Source organism: Hippocampus comes, unplaced genomic scaffold (genome assembly GCF_001891065.2).
Source record: "Hippocampus comes isolate QL1 unplaced genomic scaffold, H_comes_QL1_v1.1 scaffold249, whole genome shotgun sequence".
Classification (NCBI taxonomy): Eukaryota; Metazoa; Chordata; class Actinopteri; order Syngnathiformes; family Syngnathidae; genus Hippocampus; species Hippocampus comes.
In genome coordinates this window covers 1,171,502-1,192,494 of record NW_017805035.1, presented here as the reverse complement: position 1 = coordinate 1,192,494, position 20,993 = coordinate 1,171,502, and the positions used below count along the sequence as shown (strand labels likewise).

Genomic DNA, 20,993 nt, shown 5'->3' with positions numbered 1-20,993 from the left:
AGATTCTATGGATCAGTCCCCACGAGGTCAGTTAGTTGTGGTTCTCAAAGTGTGGTTAGCGCATCACCAGTCGTATGTGGGCTCCCTCTGGTGGTACATGAAAGAATTGCTGAACTAAATGTTCAAATTGACTTCCATTTTTTTAAAGACGGCACAGTAGATTTTTTTTAATCACAGTTCAGTTGTATTTGATTTTAAAGTACAATACATAAATGCCTCTTTTTCAGAGTTTTATTTGGGTACAATTTTTATTACATTTTGATGAGTTATACAATTTAACAGAATCCCTATTTAAGAATAGTTTTCATTTTCCAACATTGAATGGCACTGTTAAAATGCAAACTCCGAGAGTGGCTTACCGTAAGACTAAATAAAGCCTCCGTCTCATTTTTGGTGGCCTTCTGTATTTTATAAAGGTCATGATGGGGGTCCTTTATGAGCCAAATATTTTTGGAGGTGGTAGTTAGTGTATAAGGTTTGAGAACCACCATAACATGGTCTAAATGTGTGTTAAGACTCCCATCAAACGCGAGTTTGAATGTGACAGGTTCATTTGGAACACAGCCACATACGCACCCATAAGAGGGTGTGCACACTTGTGCAAACATATTATTTCAGTTGGCTATTTTTACCTGTCCTCTCGAGGACATTATTACTGTTCACTTGAGTTGTATAACCTATACAGCTTTCTGAACAGGGGTGTGTAGACCACCCATCCATTTTCTAAAACCCACACAGGCACAAGGGTATCATGCAAACTCCACACAGGAAGGCCAGAACCCGGAATCGAACCCTGCACCTCTCCACTGTGAGGCCAACACGCTAAGCAGTCGACTCAATTTCTCTAGCCCTCGTCCATCTAGTTTTCGATGGATAGATGTGAATATTTTTATTGTCCAGATCTGATATTAATTTGGGAGGGCATCTGTTTGTCAGAAGCTAGCGAGCGAGCTACAAAATGTCACGCTGACGTGTAAAAGCCAAGATTTTTTTTTAGGGGTTCGATGCAGCAATTTTACAGGGCCTTTGTGTGAAAGAGGCAATTGGATGGACAGACATCCTAAATAAGACATCTTCTCTGGGTTGTGTGTAAAAGGCAAATCCAACTTCAATTCTGTTACTACTGGCAAATTTGGAGGATCTCTGTGTGAAAGAAGCTCAAGATAGCTTGCTAGGTGCAATGTACTGCCTTTGCTGGGTTAGTTGTAAAATGCAAAGATGGCTAAATGCCCGAGTACTGGCACCACTGGTAATTTGGAAGGACTGCCGTGCGAATTACTGCTGATAGCTAGATAGCCAGCTAACATTAATATGCCACCTTTGCTGGATTATGTATAAAAGGTGGCGAAAGGCCTGATCTGTCAAGGCTCTGATGTGGAACACTTGCTGGATCTCTGTGGGAATGAGGGAATGAATCTAATGGCTGGCTGAAAAAAATTGTTTAATTGGCTTCTCTGTGAATAAGTTATGGCTCTCATTCTGCAATATTGAGAGGGTCTCTGTTTAAAAAATTCTCCTGATAGCTACATGTCACCTACCCTATACTATGGGTAGATGGGTTAGGGTTCCAAGTCTACAATTTTGCTGGATTTCTGTGGAAAAAACGCAATCATCTTGCGACAAAATGCAGCCTTTTCTGGACTATGCTTAAATGAGATATAGCTCCAAAACTGCAATTTTGCAGGGTTACTGTGTGTAAAAGGCTGAGAGTGATCTTGCTACAAAATTCTACCCTCACTGGATTATGTGTAAATAAAATGTTTGCAGAGTCTCCGTGTGAAAGCCTTTCAAACGGAGACAAAAAATGCAATAGGTGAATAAATAGATGGATTGTCCCATCTCTGCTGTGTTATGTGTTCAAGACAAAGTGTAACTGCCACATCTTCAGTTACAGCTGCCAATTTTTTTCATAATCTCTGCACAAAAGAGACTTAATGATTGGTGTCCAAATGCCAGAGGCTTTGTTGCGGCTCCGATGCGGAATATTTGCTGGGTCTCTGTGTGAAAGAGGCTAAATGGGCAATTGCATACGAGTAAAGGTTCCAATTCCGCAGCGTCTCCGTGTGAATGAGGCTCGAGCCGGACAGACTGACAGAGTGAGTCAGTGGAGTGGAGAGGATCACAAAGCAAAAGAAGTTCCTGGGGAATGTTCCTTCATTGTGTCTGACAGGAAAGCTGGGATCAACACAAGGCAACAAAAGCCCTCACCTGGAAAATGACGCCGCACGTAAACATCCAAGCAGCTATTCTGGGAACACTCGACATATTTTATTGTGACAAGTCACTTGTGGGCTTTGAATAGTGGCCAGAAATTTAGGTTACCTATCAAAGACAGCTAGGCCACAAGGTTTTATCACCCGCGCCCCCCCCAGTGGCAACTTTAGCGGCTGACCTTGAATGAGTGGCAGGCTGCACCCTGTACTGGATTGTTTGTTTTGTTTTCGTAAAAATGATCATGTTTCCTCAGCTTTATTTTTGTAAAAACGAAGTGTTAGCCAAGCAAACTATTAAATTTTTCAATGATGTGAAAAAATATGCCTTGTTTTGTGATGATAAAATCGAAATTCTCATAGCATGACGGCTTATTACTGATTTGTTTTTGAAAGAAAAAAAATCAAATGTTTATCTAACAGAACTTTTCCCTTCAATCACTTTTTTTTTGCCTTGCCACGTTGGCATTTTTTAAATTCTAAAATGTACACTCATAAAATGAAGATTTTCTTTTAACAGTAAAGTTCGTGACTTTATTCTTCTAAAATTCAAAACTAAAATGACTTTATGTCACAATATTGGAATTTTATTTTTCATCACAAAGGAAATCGCATTTCCAAACCAGGTGTAGGATAAAAATGAACATTTTAGATATGGACAAAACATGTGCTCTTGACGTCCTGTATTTCATTTTTTTTCAATGCATGTATCAAAGATCCACTAACCTAACCCAACCACAAAGGGTTTGGACCAAACAACACAATAAACACGTAACAGGACATCTTTTATGAAACTAAAATTCTCTTTTTCGTTTTGATTTATCGTAATTCTTGACTATTATTACCATCGTGCGAGCGTCCAATTTATTTTTTTTTCATTTTGCTCAGAATCTAATTTAATTAATCGGGGCCTACTGATCACATGGCAATAATACATTTTCAATCTAAAGTGAGATCACGTGGCACCTTGCCTGAAGAGTGTTGTTTGAACGCAAGGGTGACTTCACTTCCCACTTTAGAGGACTTGAGAGAGGCTTGAGAGAGAGAGAGAGAGAGAAGAGAGAGAGAGAGAGAGAAAGAGAGAGAGAGAGAGAGAGAGAGAGAGAGAGAGAGCTCTCGCCATCCGGTTTATGGTGTGCGAGCAGAAAAAAAAGAGCACGACAATGGTTTGCGCCATCGAGCCAACGCACCTCGGCGCCAATTGAAGACCGCAAATCATTGAACGGCAAAATCAATCAATCCGACGACGAGAAAGAGACGCGTTCAATGAGCAAGCCGCTTCGAATATGGACTGCACCATCAAGGTAAGGACGTGCTCGTCGTGGTCGTGGACTTTCCACGCGCACGACGCGAAGCCTTCTTCCACCCACACCGCGAGTGAGAGAGTCCCCCCGCACTCTTTCCTTCTTGTACAAAATTTCCTCTTCCTTCCCGTTCGTGGTTGTTATGTCGGCTGCTTGAATAACACAAGTTGAACCGCCGCGTTCGTTTTCTTTCCCTCTCCGTCAAACTGGCCACTCGTTAGCGTGCGCAAAACAAAACCGAACCAAAAAAAAAAAAAAAAAAACGCCCGTTTTACGCTTCTTGGCCTTCGCGCGGTTATTTCTTCGATCGATCTTTTTTTTTGTTGTTGTATCACGCAACCGTAACCAAACCGAACCGGCACGGACACCACGCGTGGACTTTTTTCAGGAGGTACGAGCCGCAATTTAGCGAGAGGCGTCGAAGCTTGCTCGCAATGGAGCTGCAGGTGTCCCTCAGGGCATCGTGGATGGGCACCGGGAGGCTAAACGTGTGCAAAAAACGGTATTTAACTTCTTTTTTTTTATCATCCTATTTTATCATGCCATTACTGTTATGACTATTTGACTGAAATGAGATGTGAGGTTAAAACCAGTGGATATGCGGATTTAAGATCGAAACGACGAAAAGACGCTTGATTAAAAAAAGATATCGTTTTCAAATCATGCTATAAAACGACACTTAACAATTCTCTATTTCACTCATCTTATTAGTTTTTTTTTGGGTGGCTTGACAAAAAAAGGGCCTAGATGTGGATAGATTGAGGAAGTCATATTTGAGATATTTTCTATAAAAAGGCGTGTCTCGCGTGATGCCCTATAATGTGACAAATTAACGAATTTGACAGTGGAAGAACGATATTTTAATTCTAATGGGTGTTCATGTTGGGGGGGGGGCTGTCACATGCACATTCTTTCGCACACAATGGCCTGCGCAAAGTTTTCTCTCGCGTCGATCGTGTGTGTGTGTGTGTGTGTGTGTGTGTGTGTGTGTGTGTGTGTGTGTGTGTGTGTGTGTGTGTGTGTGTGTTGTGTTGTGTGCGTTTTTGGTGGGGTTTATTTTAAGTCTAATTTATAGCTGCAAACGGGAGCACTCGTCAGGTGTCGTTATCTCAACTCTGCAGGCTTCCTGTCTCAAACCTCAGACTTTCCGCACATGTTTCCGGCTGCCTGGACCATAGAGACACGCAAAGTTTCAAACATTATTATTTTTTTAAAAAGTGCATTAAAAACCCTACGAAGTTTTTCCTGCAAAATGAAAACGTTTGGTTGACTACTGCAGAGAAGTTTGGGCCTCGGGGCGAAAAAAAAGTTTGCAAAATCAGCTCAAGTCAACTTTTACTTCTGCTTTTTTTCCTTTTTTTTGTAGGCCTCAGACATGCTCACAACCTTTGCACAACTTCTTCGTCAGAGGACTCATACTGAGAAAAAACAAAAAACATCACCTCAATAAGTTGAGAGCATTGCTACAATTCTAACCACAAAAGGATGTGCATTTTGTTTAAAAATATTCAGCTGTAATTAAAGTAGGCTCATTAAAATGCCAAGCATTTTGTACAATTTTTCAATTTTATCCTTCATTTTCTAAAAAGTCCAAATGACCTATGATGACATTTTGTCCAAAGGCAACTCAATGTGCTTCACACAAGCCATGTTTTAGGATTGTGTCACTTTGCTGAAAGTTGCATTAAACGTTGACATTTTGTATAAAATTCATTCTTATAAGATTGCTGTTATTTTTGTCATGTTTTTAGTCAAAATCCTCCCCCCCACCCCCACCCCCCACGTACAATTACGACTTTCTCTCAATTTTGCTAACTATGCCGTTATTGTCGTGTTTTCATATTTATGCCTCGCAAAATAAAGTTTCCACCAATTTGATCCAAATAAAAATAAATTCCTTGAAAAATACGTCTTTATTCCTATTTTAATAAAAAAATATGTATTTGTCAGAAAATCACGTTATAATCGCATAAGATTTGGACTGCTCAGAATTAAAAAAACAAACAAAACAAAACAATGTTCTTGTAAAATTGCTTTTCTTCTCGGAATACTGTCTTCTGGAAGAAAAAAAATACCACTATGTCATTATTCTTATAATAGCTAAATTCGTACTAGTACAATGAAGTGTTTATTCTCTTAACTTTATGGCAATTTTTGTGACAAAAAAATCGCTGACATTTGCATCTATTCTTGTTTTTCCATTCAATGAAGATTTTATTCTCATAATGTTCAACTTCTGGTGAAAAGATGTTTGTTTCACAAATATACAATCTGAAAATGGCAAAGAAAACGTTTTCACAGTCAATCTGACATTTCTGTGAGAAAAAAAAAATCTATTGAAGTACATGTGTTATTCTTGTAACGTTACGATGCCAAAAAGCTTTTGGGAAATGATCTTTCTGCTCATGTTTGAAATTTAAGCAAAAAAAGATTTTTTTTTAAATTTTATAATAACCTCGAAATATACAGTATATCATCTCTTGCATTAACTTTTCAATAAAATTAAACGTTTTTTGTGCAACATGACATGTCTATTTTAAAAAACTTAAAATGACTTGTAACATTTACATTTTTTTTCTAACTTATACTGTACCTGAACATGAGTTCAACAAAATGTTCATAACACCTCTCGCTTATATTTTGTTGTAAAAAAAGTCCAACTTTATTCTCATAATTTTTTAACTTCATTCTCTAAGAAAAACAAAACAGTTTTCTCTCGTGCAATTACATCCACTTTTGTAATATTTTCACAAATTTTTCCTCTTGTAAAATAACTTTGGGAAAAATATTGTTAAAATTTTATGGGGATAAAATTATAGCATTTTCCCTCTAATATTCAAACTTCATTTTCAGAAAATTATGACAAAAAAAAAATCAAATCACAACATTGTGTATTGTCTCATGCATAAGTGTACGCTCTATTTTGCCTTTTCGTCTCACGTTGCAGCGGTTGACAAACAAGACAGCGGTTTTCCCTTGGGAGGTGTGCAGGAATATCGGAAAAGTGGAAAAGGGGTGTGAAGTTTAACACCTGACAATCACTTCTCCCACCCTGTTGTGTCGAAAGCAATCATTGTTGTCAACGCCTATTTTGTACGTCGCACTGGAACAACTCACTGATTTTGGATTCATTTGTGAATAAATGAACAAGAGTCCAAAACAAAATAAAACTGACATCTCCCAGAGGGGAAAAAAATTGATAAATCAACGAAACAGTTAAAGTTGCGGGCAACGTTATTTTAGTTCATGAAAATGAACAATTTTTTGGGGTAATCGGGAAAAAAAAACCGACCGACATTTGACATTTTAAAACTATAATTACACAAAATTATCCTCTCTTTTCATCTTGGAAATTAAATTTATACATGAGCTCTTCTGGGTTGATTTTAAATGTATTCATCTTGGTAAAACTTTACGACAAACGGAATACAGAAGGTTGAACAGTCGTTTGGAAGTTGTAGTTTACTGTATTACACAATACTGAATGACTTTTTACTTTATTTTATCATGGCCTCAACAAATACTCCATATATGAATAAAAAACTAAAACTAATACTAAAACTAATAGGAAAAACTAATGAAAACTGAACAAAAAGCATTTCTGCAAAAATAACAACTAAAAAAAAGCATCCATCCATCCATCCATTTTCTGATCCGCTTTTGCCTCACAAGGGTCGCGGGGCATGCTGGAGCCTATCCCAGCTGTCTTCGGGCAGTAGGCGGGGTACATCCTGAACCGGTTGCCAGCCAATTGCAGGGCAGACATAGATGAACAACCATTAGAGCTCACACTCATACCTAGGGAAAATTTAGAGTGTTCCATTAATCTGCAACACATGTTTTTGGAATGTGGGAGGAAACCGGAGTACCTGGAGAAAACCCACGCAAACACGGAGAAAAAGCAAACTCCACACAGGAAGGCCGGAGCCGGAATCGAACCCTGCACCTCTGCACTGTGAGGCCGAGGCGCGAACCAGTCGACCATCGTCCAAAACTAATTAAAACTAACTGAAATGAAAAAGCAAAATTAAAAACTAAATCGAAACTCGCTATAAAGAAAAATCCCAAACTATGATAACTGTAGTTGGGCAAGTGTACCACTGCACTTCATATTGGTATTTGGGCCTTGAGCCTTGCAACGCTTCAGTTTTAGGCAAGATGGTGTGACGCAATGCGTAGCTGCTGACATGTGTGGAAGTTGCTCTCTTACAGCAACAAGACACAACGCTTGTTGCAGATTTTCGAGGCTCAAAAAAAAAAAAAAAAAAAAAAAAAAAAAAGGCGGCAACAGCTTGGCTCGGTCTCTAGGAGGCCGTTGCGTTAGCGGCGGTTTTGTGCAGCATCGCTTGTGGTAAGTGAGAGAGTAACGGGAGGCCGACTATCGAAAAACAACAACTGCTGTCTCTACTCTTGAGGATTAGTTGCCTCGCAGGCTGTTTTTTGGTGCCAGTTTCAGGTCGCCGTTTCACTTCTGCGCACGAAAATTTGTCTAAAGAGACAGAGAGAGAGAGAGAGAGAGAGAGAGAGAGATAGAGAGAGAGAGAGAGAGAGAAAAACAGGTCACCTGCGAGAGCAAATAGCATTAGCTGTTGTCATTTGGTTTGTCTGTAAAATGGTTTGAAAAATAAAATAACATTTAAAAAGAGAGGATAATTACGCCAACGTGGCGGCGATGTGCTCGGGTGGCCAAAGAGATGAAGGGTTGAAGAGCAAAAGGAGAGCGGCGCAATGTAGGCTACGAAAGCGTATTCCGAAGCAGTATTCGCTCAGGGCCCATTTCCATGGAAACAAAGGCCAGAGTTGAAAGTTACATTCGAAGGCCAGGTGAATTTGGAAACTAGCGTGCGGTCAAGGAGAGCTGGAAGTTACGTCATATTGCCCTCAAATTCGGCCTTTGAAGGACACAGCCTTCGAATTTGGACGCAACCCATCTCAACGCCCCGTCCATTGGGCCAATTACTGTCGACTGAAAAGGATCTCGGGCTCAGCTTGCGAACGTCACACGACCTAACTCAGAAAACGGGTGAGCCGTGATGGTCGTCACCTGAGCCCTGAGCAACTGCGATGTCATTTCACTTGACAGGAAGTGGACAAATCCCTGAGATGGCTAAAAACGGGGGGATTTTGCTGCTTAACTCAATACCACTCACAAATATTTCACCAAGCATCTCTCTTACGTCTAATTGTCAACAAACTACTGCACGTTCGAAACGTGAAAATATATCACCTTAAAGCCTCCCTTTGCCTGGAATATATCCCACCAGGTCTTTAAATGCCGTAACGAGGTGCTAGCCACCAGCTAGCTCACGAGCTAATAGGCTAATTTCCAACATATCCCCATACATTTGAGCTGTTAAAATATATTTGCTGAAAGCCTACGGTGGCTGAAAAATATCACCAGGTCATTGCCGGGCTTTCCATGCCACAACAAGAGGTGCTACCCACCAGCTAGCGCCCAAGCTAACAGGCTAACAGCTAACCTAGTCATAATAAGTAAGTGGCAATTGCGATAACTCTTGGTGTTTCCCCTTTGTTATTGCCACAACAGAAGTTGTTTATAGACGTCATCTCAGATTTACAAGACGAGCAAAATCAACAACAATAGTTTGGCTGTCCGACGACCTTGCCTCTCTCATACCACCACCACCCTTGACCATGGGGTGTTTTGCAGATTTCAAATGACCCACATCTTTTTCAACTTCCTCTCCGTGGGTCTGTGCCAAAAGGTTCTGCCGCACATGGAGGCCAGGTTTCCTGTCGGCTGCTGAAAAAGCACATCGCTGACGTACGAGACCCAAAAGACAATGCTTGGCTCCTCTAAACAAACACGTTTCTCAGGCTCCGGACGTCGTCGTAGTTGCTGTGGTCTCCGCGCAGACGCATCAATGTATCGTGCCATCTTAAGCTTTGGCAGAAGAGCTGAAGGGGCTTAAAACTCCGTCGGACCCCACCCACTCTCGCCGCAAACCCAACCCTAATGTCGACTCGCTTTAACTGCGGTCAAAGACGACTGATGCTTTTCAAACACTTGTCATCTCACACTTGAGCACTTGCATTGACACCTTGCCAAATCTTTTCTAACAAGAGTTTAGTAGGAACTCATTAAAAAAAAAATAAATGTAAAAAAATTGAGTTGCTAAGATTGTAGCGTTAGCGTAGTAATCTGTATCTTTTCAACAGCATACACTCTTTTGACCAGACACATATTTACTGTAAATTGATCACCATGTAAAATCTGTTGAATAAAGTCGGGCTCAACTCAAATTGAAAAAGTCTAACAAGTGTTTTTTTAAAAGTCCTTTTGTTCCTTATTGACTTTCTGCTTCATTCAGAGTGATGGACGCTACATTTGCATGACGTAGTGTTGGAAAGGTCATGTAAAAAAAAAAAAGAATATGTTAATAAAATATGTTCTATGTGCGCCCACTGGTCTTAACACGGCAGTCTGTTTAATATTGTGTTTGTGGAATATGAATGAAGCAGAAAAATCCACCTGTTTTGATCCATCTCAGTTGTTGGCCATTTTGCCACTTGCTGTCTACTGACAATGACATCAAAGTGCCTAAAATGAACTCGAAAAGCTGTTACTGTTAGCTAGTATCTACGACTTTTATTGAGATTCTTCGCAAGACTGTAATTGGTTTTTCCTTGGTAAATGCCGCCTATCCCTGTGGAAATTGGTAACGTAGTTGTGGCGCAACCCTACTAACAGCATTATTCAAATGGGCATCAAAACAATCATTAGGATAATCAGGAAATGTGTTAAAATAGCCACTGACCCAGTGGCCGTGTTGCACAGGAAGCGCTGTCTGTGGTGAGCGAGGACCAGCCCATATACGAGCCGCCCTACACCGCCGCCATGCACATGAAGACGGAGATGACGTCGCCAGGCGGATTCAAGCAGAGCCCCGAGCCCACCGAGCCCGACTGGCCGGCCGCCACCGCACAGAAGAGGAGCGAGCACGTCAATGGAACCAAGTGAGTCAGGGCGGGGCCACAGGGGGGTGGTGGGGGGAGGAATCCGACAGGGAATGAGAGCGGGGGGCTTTGTCACAGTCCGGGGTTTTTCCATTGACTAAAATATTCCTTGGTACCGTTCCAAATGCATCACGCTTGTGGACAGAATTTGGGCATTTGGTTTAAAATCTTAAATTTCTGTCAACGTGGAAAAGTGGTGGGGAAAAATAAAAACTCCCAAAATGTCCATCAGTTTTTTGTTTTTTTTTTTTAAATCTAAAATTATTAATGTGAATGAAATAAAAAATACTACGGAAAATCATTTGACTCTAGTGGTCTAATGGGGAAATAACTGATCAAGGGATACATGAGAAGGCAATATTTTTTTAATTATTAATTTCAATTAATATTGTGATTACATAAATCTATTATTACAAAAAATATATATTTATGTACCAAATTTAATGAAATAATTTTATCAATACTGTACTAGGGAAATGCTTTCGACTATACAGTAATCGACCAAGAGGGAAATCAATGATCCATGAATACATTTAGACTTTTTTTTCCATTCCAATACTGATGATCAAGGAACCCATTTTTGCAAAGCGGTTCACATTTACGTACTGCATTTATTTTAATATTAATTTATTTACAATAGGGCTAAGCATTTGCCTATCATTGATGAGGGAAAATGATCAATTTTTCGCCATTCATACATTTTAATTCAATAATTATTAATTTATTTGAATACAATGATGAATGCTATGTATAACAATTGTAATATGATCACCATAAAGATCAGTTATCGATTATTAATCAACCAGAAAATGTTATATTTTAATCTATTCATTTTATATCTACTATTTTTTTTAAGTATAAAACAGGACTATCGATGAACTAGTACAGCTTTATTCCTTAGTCATTGTAGAATTTTTTTTTTCCCCAATTGTGATAACTTGCAATTAAAAACGAAGAACCTTTGGCAAATTAATGTGATCTTTAACCACAAACCACAAGCTCCTTTGCTGGTTGCAGCCAAGAACTGCAACTACATATTGTCTCTGTTGTTGTTGTCGTGACGTTCGGCTTGTCCCATCAGAGGTTGCGATAGCAATCACGAAAGTGATTTTGACAACAAATATATTTGTACTTGACTTCATTTTGCTTTGTCGTCGTCTGCGAGGAGAGCAATTGAGACGGGCCCCAAAGAAAAAAACAACCCCATTATTTAGCATACACCGTGAACATGCATCATGACAATATCCCTTCCATGTATTGTAGCCACGAGTCCCCGGTGGATTGCAGCGTCACCAAGCGCTCCCGGCACATGAGCAATGACGGCGTCCCGATGGCGTACCAGCCCTCGTACCCGGAGCCCCGCGTCAGCCCGCCGAACGTCACCCCTCCCAGCATTACCAACACGGAGGAGAAGCGGGTCATCGTACCGGCAGGTGAGCAGATCACCTGCCCGGGCACTCTCAGACCAAGACCCCTCCTGTGCCCCGAGGACTCGGATGTCTTTCTGTACAAACTGTGGTTATAAAAAGTCTGCACACCCCTTTTCAAATGCCAAGTTTTTCTATGTAAAGAATGAAACCAAGATAAACTTTTTCTCCCATTAATGTGACCATAACAACTTAATTGGAGGCCAAAAAAACAAAACAAAAAAAACAAAACTTTTTAGCGATGGGGATGCAAACATAATCAATTGAGATAATGTGGTTGCACAAGTGTGCACACCCTCATAAAAAGGGGATATGGCGGTGCTCAGAATTAGCCAGTCACATTCAAACTGCTGCCTCTAATCAAAGCAGTTCAGCTGTTCTAGTTGACTTTTCCTGAAATTAAGTCTTATAGCGGAGGCCACAATGGTGGAAAAATGTTTGATATTATTGATCTTGGTCCGTTTTTTTTTTTTTTAAATTCAGAAAAAAATTGAACTGCAACCACAATATGCAAATCCTTTTTACTTGCCCTTTTGGGAAGGGCTGAAGAAGGCAAAGGTGGTTTAGTTAATATTTGTTCAGATTTTTCATTATTTTTTTTTTAGATACAAAATATTTTGACTACATTTTGGGGGGTTTATTTAATTCATGTTTGCCAGACAAAATTCAGTTGTATTCTTCCAGTTCCGTGTGAAAATCCAAATTAACTACAAATGTAGGAACAATGGAGAATTTTAACAGTTTTTTTTTTTCTATTTTTTTATACAAATTTCCTCTTGGAAAGTCAATTTACAATCACTTCCTAAAATGCCACAATAAGTTTTAGGTTACTGTGACTGTTTCAGCTCATTCAGAAATGTGATTTTTTTTTTTTTTTTGGGGGGGCAACTCTTGAAACCGACCTCAACAGTCTGCGCCAGGCTGGTCGATGGCGAGTGTTGCAATGAGTCAGTCGTACTCCCCCCCTAATTCAAGTCGCTGAGAAATCTGATGAGACTCACCGAGGAGTCGCTCGTTGCGTCATAATACATGGATATTGCTTCACAGCGGCGTTCGTGTAAACAATTGGGAACAACTAAAAGACGTGTGAGGACGGCGTCCGCAGCACATGATTACGGGCAACTCAAAGGTGCGCTCATTGTTTTGCGACTGGAAATGACTCACCCCTTCCTGCGGTGACACATTTTGGATTGGACATCGTCATTTTATCACAAAATTGAATGTGACGCCAATTTTAGTCATATAATCAAACTACTGTGAGGCATTTGTGAACATGTCCAGTAATCATGACTGTGGCATTATCGGCCACTTGGGTGTCTCACATGTAGTGTTGATGGATTACTATGTCCAAGACTCCTGTGGCTGCCACACCTAGATGTGTTTTTTTTTCTTTTTTTAAATAGACCGTTAGCTATTCTTCCAATTATGCTCCCATTGAACTTTGCTAAAATTCAACATTTGTTTTCTTTATAATGGGCAATGCAGGCTAAGTGGAGGAGAATGAAATCCAATTTGAATTAAATGTGCCGTGTCAGAAGTTGTAAGCTTTACCACAGACACTTGAACAGTCAACGTGTTGAGACATTTCAGGATATCTGCAGGTTTAAGGAAGATAAATTTGAGAATTTGAAGACCGTTTTTGAAGCCACCTTCAGAAATATCCCTAAATATGACCAGCTGGAGTGGGCAACGTGGGCTTAATCTTTTATTGCTATATAGTGTGAGACTCTCAAACATTGGATTAAAGGATAAAATAATAATAATAATGTCATTTTCAAGAAAAATGAAGGCCTTAATTTTTGAAAATTATAATCATGTCCCTGACAAATTCCTTCACGCTCATAAGGATTTTATATTTTGTTCCCTAAAGAGTTCCCCATTTCACTGTGACAATATAAGCATCAAACCTACCAGGAAAAAAAAAGACATATCTGCCCTTTTCCATTCTTCGGTAATTAGAAGTGGAACATGGGTTGGTTGCACCAAAAACACTGGTTTCTGACCAAAAAGTGGCGAAAACCAGCATTTTGTGAAAATAAACGGGCTAAGTGCAACAGTGACTTTTTGTGACACCTCCAACAATACAAATGAAATCAATACAGACAAAAGACTTTTGATTACGGTGAATTTAGAACTTTCAGAGACAAGCGAAACGAGACCCTTTTCCACGCTCATCCCTTGAATACTTGCTTGGCAAATATATCCATCGGTGGCAGTAAACACATTTAACCCAGTTTATGAATATTATAGATGTCCGCAGCAGTGAATAAGTTAATTGTGGAAATTAATTTTTTTTTGGGTGGAGGGGGGAATACATCACCATCATGATGGAAATGGCCACAGGGGTTGTGCTATAACGGTGATCTGCATTGACAAAGCTCAACTTCCCACAGTTGACATCTCGTCGCCCTTCTTAATGCAAACTACCCTCAGACTGAATCCACAGCGCTTCTGCCCGTTACCGCCAAGTTGTGCTCTCGATAGTGACTCCACTTCATTCAACAACAATAAATTCCACGCAAAAGTTCCTCCCTGAAAAATCTTAGCCATTGACAGTCGACAATACATGAAGTTTTTATTATCTACACTTGACTATCATCCCGGTGTCAGATCCCGAGGTGTGGACACAGGACCACGTGCGTCAGTGGCTGGACTGGGCCATCAAAGAGTACGTCCTGGAGGAAGTGGACGTCATGCTCTTCCAAGCGCTGGACGGCAAGGCCCTGTGCAAGTTGACCAAAGAGGACATGATGCACCTCACGTCCGCCTACAACGCTGACATCCTGCTCTCGCATCTCAATTACCTCCGGCAGAGTAAGGCCACGCCCCTTCCTCACTCAGGCTATTTTTAAGGCATACTAGCAAATATATTCATGCCCACCCCCCCCCAAAAAAAGTGTGAATGATTAGATTATATTGGTTGCAACCAAGTAGTTCACTTATTATGCCTCAGTTGCTTCAAGACAATGAAAATAATTAACTATTTGCATCAGACTGGACAAAACATTCACAGTCTTGGTCTTTCCGGCAGGTAGTCCCACTTTCTCGTACTCCACGACGACCTCCACCAACACGCCGCCACCGCCGGCACCACCGCAGCCTCGACTTCAGGTCAAAGCTGGTGAGACTCGTCTATTTGCTATCGGCGTTTTGCATGTGATCAATAAAGGATCTACCTACAGGCTCAGAAAAACGGACAAGGACTCATCATTGAGTATCGACACTGACAATCATTGGATGTTTGGCTCGATGGTTTGCTCAAACTGGCTTGGTCATCCATCAAATCAGAGCAAATCCACTCCAAAATGTACTTTTAATACACCAAATTAGCGGTGTTAAACTTTACATATTTCCAGTAGTAGAGTGTTAGCCTTGATGTCCACTTGGCAGAGACTGAACACCACTGTGTTTGTTTACCGAGAAGACGTGCAGGCTAAAACGCAAACGTCCATCCAACCTGTTCAATGTCACTAAGTCTCCTGACCACAAAAACAACCAAAAAAAGCGCAACGTGCCATTCTTGCTACATCTCAGCAGTTCCATTACTTGTGGAGCTGCATTTCTGTGTATGAATTTGAATGAAAAGACAGTGGTAGCTCTACTTACGAACATTTTTGAATGATTGTTAAAAGCCGACAAAAGCAAACGTCCTTGGATCAGTTCTTGACAAAACACCAGGCAAAAATCACTTCTGAGAGAGAACATGGACTAAAGAGGGCAAAAAACGGTGAGGACGCAGTTCAAAGTGTAATGACCATTTTTATTCTTCACTCTATTCTTTGTTTTTTTGACATTATGCACAACTCTCATTTATTGTGCAATAATCTAATTGTAACATGTATTTGTTCCATATTTTGATGCTTTAGAAAACATTTATGTCTGAATTTTGGCGGGGCTTGGAACGGATTAGAGCATTTACATGGAAAACGCGTCTCTACAAAATTTTCTAGTTAAGAAATTTCTTCCAGAACCAATTAATTTCATAAGTAGAGGTACCACTGTAACCATTCACGGCAATTACATGACAGCTAAAGCATAGCGTTCTTCAACGGTCGTTACCCTAATCAGAGTCACACGCTGAACAAATGGCGACCTTTAGAGCTTGCGCTGTATTGTCCAACCGGGATTCTTCATCTCAACTGTCACGTCCATTCTCAGCTTAACCTCCAAATTCTTCGCTTATCGCAAACAAACAAGAGAGCGGGAACGCGCGAGGCTTCGAGAAACAATGCGCTGAGAGTTCAGAGCCGTGTTGCATACTTTCGCGAGTCGAAAGAGGTTCCTTGGCACAACACTGGCCTCAACTGATGAATCCCAAACTCAACAGGCCGTTTCAGTCAGGAAGCAGCTGCAATGGCACAGGAAGTAGGGGGTAGAGCGGGTTCGCGGTAGGGGGGTATAGGTCGCACTGCGGGGACACGACTCACAATCTGCTGGAGACAGAGGCGGCCGAAACAAAAGAAAGCTCGCCCAAGAAACTACGGGGTCATCTCCAGACTTACTGACTTCTTATCGTCTCGCTGGCCCATTTACGGACTTCCTTCCCGCTGAAGCTTCAATGGCCACTTCAAAAGATTTTGCTGATGCTTTGCAATCACGCGTCTCATCCGCCGTACTCATCAGTCTCATTGTCTTGTTCTGCGCAGAAAGCAGTTTTGATGAGATTAGCCGCAGGAACAGCTGGACCACAAACAGCATGACCATCGTGCCCAAAGGTAAGAAACTACATTGGGGTCGAACGTGTGGACACGATTCATTTTAACGTGTCAACACGCTTGCCGTCGTCCTTCTTGCTAGGTTCCAGCATGGAGCACCAACACAGCAGAGTGACAGAACCGGTATCAAGAATCGGCCAAGGTGTGATTCATCAAAAACATGCTTCGAATAAATAAATAAACAAATAAATAAATACCATCGACTCAAAGAAACACATCATGGGTGCAGCTAATGCTAATGTAGTTATGAAGGGATCTGCCCACAAAATGGACACCACACCAATGACATAAGAACAATGAGGGGGGGAAAAAAAATTGAGGGCGAGTATGAAGGCATTTAAGTATGCACGTTCAACTGAAAATTAAGAAAATATATATATATATTTTTTTTGCTTAACTTTTGAGGTTTATTCCTTTCCACATAATTTGATGGATCTGGAAATTTTACATATGTGAACTCAACTTCAGAGGTTTCACTGGGTCTCAATGTGTAAAAATCACCATTGGTGCAGTTGAGTCAACTAATATTCTGTTTACATTTTAAACAGTCAGATTTCCACAATCCTGTGAGGAAAAATGAGTAGAGAAATCAACAAATCAACATTCTTCCAACTAGTCAAAGTTGTTGCCATGACAACCACAGTGACATGACAGTCTAGCATATTTACGAGGTTAAAACCTGACACAAAATTCTGACCTAGCACACTGTATTTCCACTGTGCATTTGCACTTACTGTAGAACAGTGACTTCTAAAATTCAACACTGTACCGCTGCTTAATATCTTGTTCTTACTCTTGACAGACCCCTATCAGACATTAGGGCCCATAAGCAGCCGGCTAGCAAACCCAGGTAAGGAGACTTTCGGACTTTCGCAGAATGAGTTCAACAAAAATGGGTGACACAAATGAGGCCTTTCCACTGTTGGCAACACACACAAAAACAAAAAAAAAAGTGAGAGCCTGGCATACAAGTGATGGGCGGAGGCGACGTCTGTGACCGTTTGCCTTGCTGTTTTCCTCACAGAAGGCCAAGGCGTCCGCTCGTCCAAGAACCGAACAGGCAGGCAAAGTTCGTACAAGCTGCCTGACCTCAGCGCCCAAAGGCCTGTGGGTAGGTCACTGTCCAGAAATATATCACCTTACTCCAAGTCACACAGTGAAAAGGTCCCATTTGTTGACTCCAAATGTGCGTTGAAACTTTCTTACTTGTGGCCTTGTTTTGAGCTTGATTTTAGTCCAGAATGTCTATTTTTTAATTTTAGGGGGCAAATATTTATTTTTTGCCAAACATGGGTGCGATTAGAATTCAGCCAAAATCAGCTTGATTTCAACAGCAACGTACTCATGAAGTCAAACATGTCACTCGAGGGAAGTTCACAATGTCAAAAATCTTCGAGGAAAACCTTTCATTAAGCTGCATGCAGCGCTTAATGGAGCCCTCTAACATCCCTTTTCACGACAAATGCATAAAATGACTTTGAGCCAGGCTCCGCCCACATTTAGAGGCCTTCAAAATGTCTACGTCAAACTAGAATGGCCGACTTTTGTTTAAAATTTGGGCATTTGTCCTTTATTTTTTTCATACGTCCTGTGACGATACGACATGTCAACCCATTTCCTGTCTATCAGTGGAACTGGTCTCATGGGCTGATTTCATTTATTTTTTTTGTATGAATGGACAAATTGACCATTGAATGGCCATTTAAAAACTAAATGTCTGCCTTCTACTTAAATTACTATATCACGATGTACATTTTGTTACCTATGCATTTGAATTTGCTTTATTCTGATGTCAGCTGCCAAGTTGGCATTGCAAATGTGAATGTGGATAAATTACAGTCAAATAAAGATGTATAATCAACCTTTTTTTTTTAACTATAGAGGCCAGCCATTAAATAAAAGGAACCTTGAGTGTCACACAATATTCCGCCTCAAACATCTGAAGAGTTTTTTTCTTCTGTAAAATACCATCCCAACAATGAAAATGTGATTTTGATGACAAACGAATATATTTACAAAAAAAAATCACCAGTGGAAGAATTTTACGTTTGAAAAAGTTTACAAACTATTTGCATGCTATTTAGTAGTCGTAGTGGTAGTATTCAGTCGTGTGTGCATGTATGAGTCCCATAAATTGCGCGTGTGTGTATGTGTATTTACATTGTCATTGCTTCTAAATATCTTCTCTCTTTGTGACACAATTTGGAGTAGATTTAACGTGACAATCACTTTGATGATTCTGAAGTGGCTGGTAACTTTGTATTTCCAAAGATCCATCCCATCTTCATTCCATTGAGACAATGACCTCAACCAAAAGAGATATAATGCTGCCATCTACTGGCCATAGTTAAAAAAAGGGGGAAAAAAAACTTTTTTAACCTGAGTTTTATAATCAAACCGGTTACCCAATCCTTTGCTCCACCCATTCCCATATTACAAAAATAAATAAAGAAATAAAATCAAATTTAATTTAAAAAACACCATACTTGACGGCAATTGCCGTCGCTCCTCGTTCGGGTTCTAGCTGACATGATTTGACATCAACGAATGAAAATAAATCATTGCAACAAATATTAGAGGGCTCAAAGGGCCAAATACAGTACAAGATCAGAAAGGCAGGATGTGGCCCACGTGCCATACTTGGCCCACCACTGCACTAATTGCATGAATAAACAAACAACAAAAACCCTACAAATATGGCTTTGATATTTCACACGTTTGGTTGTGCAAAGTTCACAGGTTGACACTGACACACAAACTACCTCTGGACAGGTTCAGGCCAGATCCAGCTGTGGCAGTTCCTATTGGAGCTGCTGTCAGACAGCAACAACGCTAACATCATCACCTGGGAGGGCACCAACGGCGAGTTCAAAATGACCGATCCCGACGAGGTGGCCAAGCGTTGGGGCGAGCGCAAGAGCAAGCCCAACATGAACTACGACAAGCTGAGCCGCGCCCTGCGCTACTACTACGACAAGAACATCATGACCAAGGTGCACGGCAAGCGCTACGCCTACAAGTTTGACTTCCAGGGCATCTCGCAGACGCACCAGAGCCACCAGGCAGCCGACGGCGGCGGCATGGTCAAATACCAGACAGAGATGTCCTACGTGCAGCCTTATCACAGCCACCAGCCCAAAATGAACTTCATGACGGGTCACCCACCGCCCATGCCTGTCTCGCCCGGGAACTTTTTCAGCCCACCGTCCACGTACTGGAACTCGCCCAGCAGCCCCATCTACCCCGGGGGGGCCATGAACAGACATCCGGCCACCCATTCCCACCTGAGCTCATACTACTGAGCACAAACACACCCAAAGGAGGAAGATTTTTTTTTCTTTCAAAAAGGGCATTATACTGAAGTTTGGACGGACACAAGAGACGAATGGATGGTTGTATACTCGTCGTGGGATATTATGAATATACTGATGACACGCTGTATTTACTGTATTCAGTTGTTATGGAACCAAGTTTCTCTTCCCCTTGTACGGCGGACAGAAAAAGCTACACACCCGTTCAAATGACAGATCATTAAATTAAAAACTTTTTCCACTATTGTGACATATAATATGTATAACTTAAGATTTTTTTTTTTTACTTTTTAGAAAGTGGAGTAAAAATAAACAATGGATAAAATGTATCCCTTAAAACTTCTACGTGAAGGAGTTCAGAGTTAATCACATAGAAAATGATTACATAGAAGTCAGAACAAACCTGCCACCATTTTAAGTGCTTCCAATTAACATCAAATGAATTTTAGCTGTTCGAGTAGGATTTCCCAGACTTTTACTTTCCTTCAAGTGGAGAAAATGAAGGGCTTTTGCTAACACTGACTGCAAGGTTGAACTTTATGGCCATCACTACCAAAAGAACACCATACCTTCAATGAAGCATAATGGTGACATCATCATGCTTTGGGGCTGTTTTTCTTAACCTGAAACGGCGGCCTTGGACAAGGTGGAAGGAATTATGAACAGTTCAAAACAGCAGCTAATGTTCGCACAAAACATTCACCTTTCTGCTACAAAGCAAAATGAATGATGACTACAACAACTATTTGAGGTTTATCAGAGGCACTTTAAATTGTGGCAGTTGTGCACTGACTCCCATTTAATATGAGCTTGAACATGAATGGTTAATTTTGAACACAGCCACTTCCAAGTTAGAAGAGGGTGTGCATATTTGTGCAATCAAATTATTACAAGAAGATATTTTTTTCAAAAGGAAGATTTTTTTTTCCAAATCGTTTTTTATAGCTTATATCGGTCACAACGGGAGCAAAGGCTTGGAAATTATTTATCTTGCTGTAGTTTTGTTTTCCTCCATATCACAAAAAAACTGGTATTTGAAAAGGGGTGT

At 40.6% G+C, this 20,993-nt stretch overlaps 1 protein-coding gene across 4 annotated transcripts; it reads left to right on the top strand.

The window, feature by feature from the left end:
• Nucleotides 1-3,334: 3,334 nt before the first annotated feature.
• Nucleotides 3,335-20,795, top strand: fli1rs (Fli-1 proto-oncogene, ETS transcription factor-related sequence). Of its 4 annotated transcripts, none has more exons than XM_019863837.1 (10): nt 3,335-3,514; nt 10,286-10,492; nt 11,756-11,925; nt 14,530-14,733; nt 14,951-15,040; nt 16,566-16,634; nt 16,717-16,776; nt 17,437-17,484; nt 17,659-17,745; nt 19,407-20,795. In XM_019863837.1, the coding sequence occupies exons 2-10, from the start codon at nt 10,374-10,376 to the stop codon at nt 19,934-19,936; spliced, it is 1,377 nt and encodes a 458-aa protein (XP_019719396.1). In that variant the 5' UTR covers nt 3,335-3,514; nt 10,286-10,373; the 3' UTR covers nt 19,937-20,795. The 4 variants fall into 4 exon arrangements, with proteins under 4 accessions (XP_019719396.1, XP_019719393.1, XP_019719397.1 ...); XM_019863834.1 differs by having other exon boundaries at nt 3,336-3,514; nt 10,314-10,492; XM_019863835.1 differs by lacking the exon at nt 3,335-3,514 and adding an exon at nt 3,523-4,016 and having other exon boundaries at nt 10,314-10,492.
• The last annotated feature ends 198 nt before the right edge of the window (nt 20,796-20,993 follow it).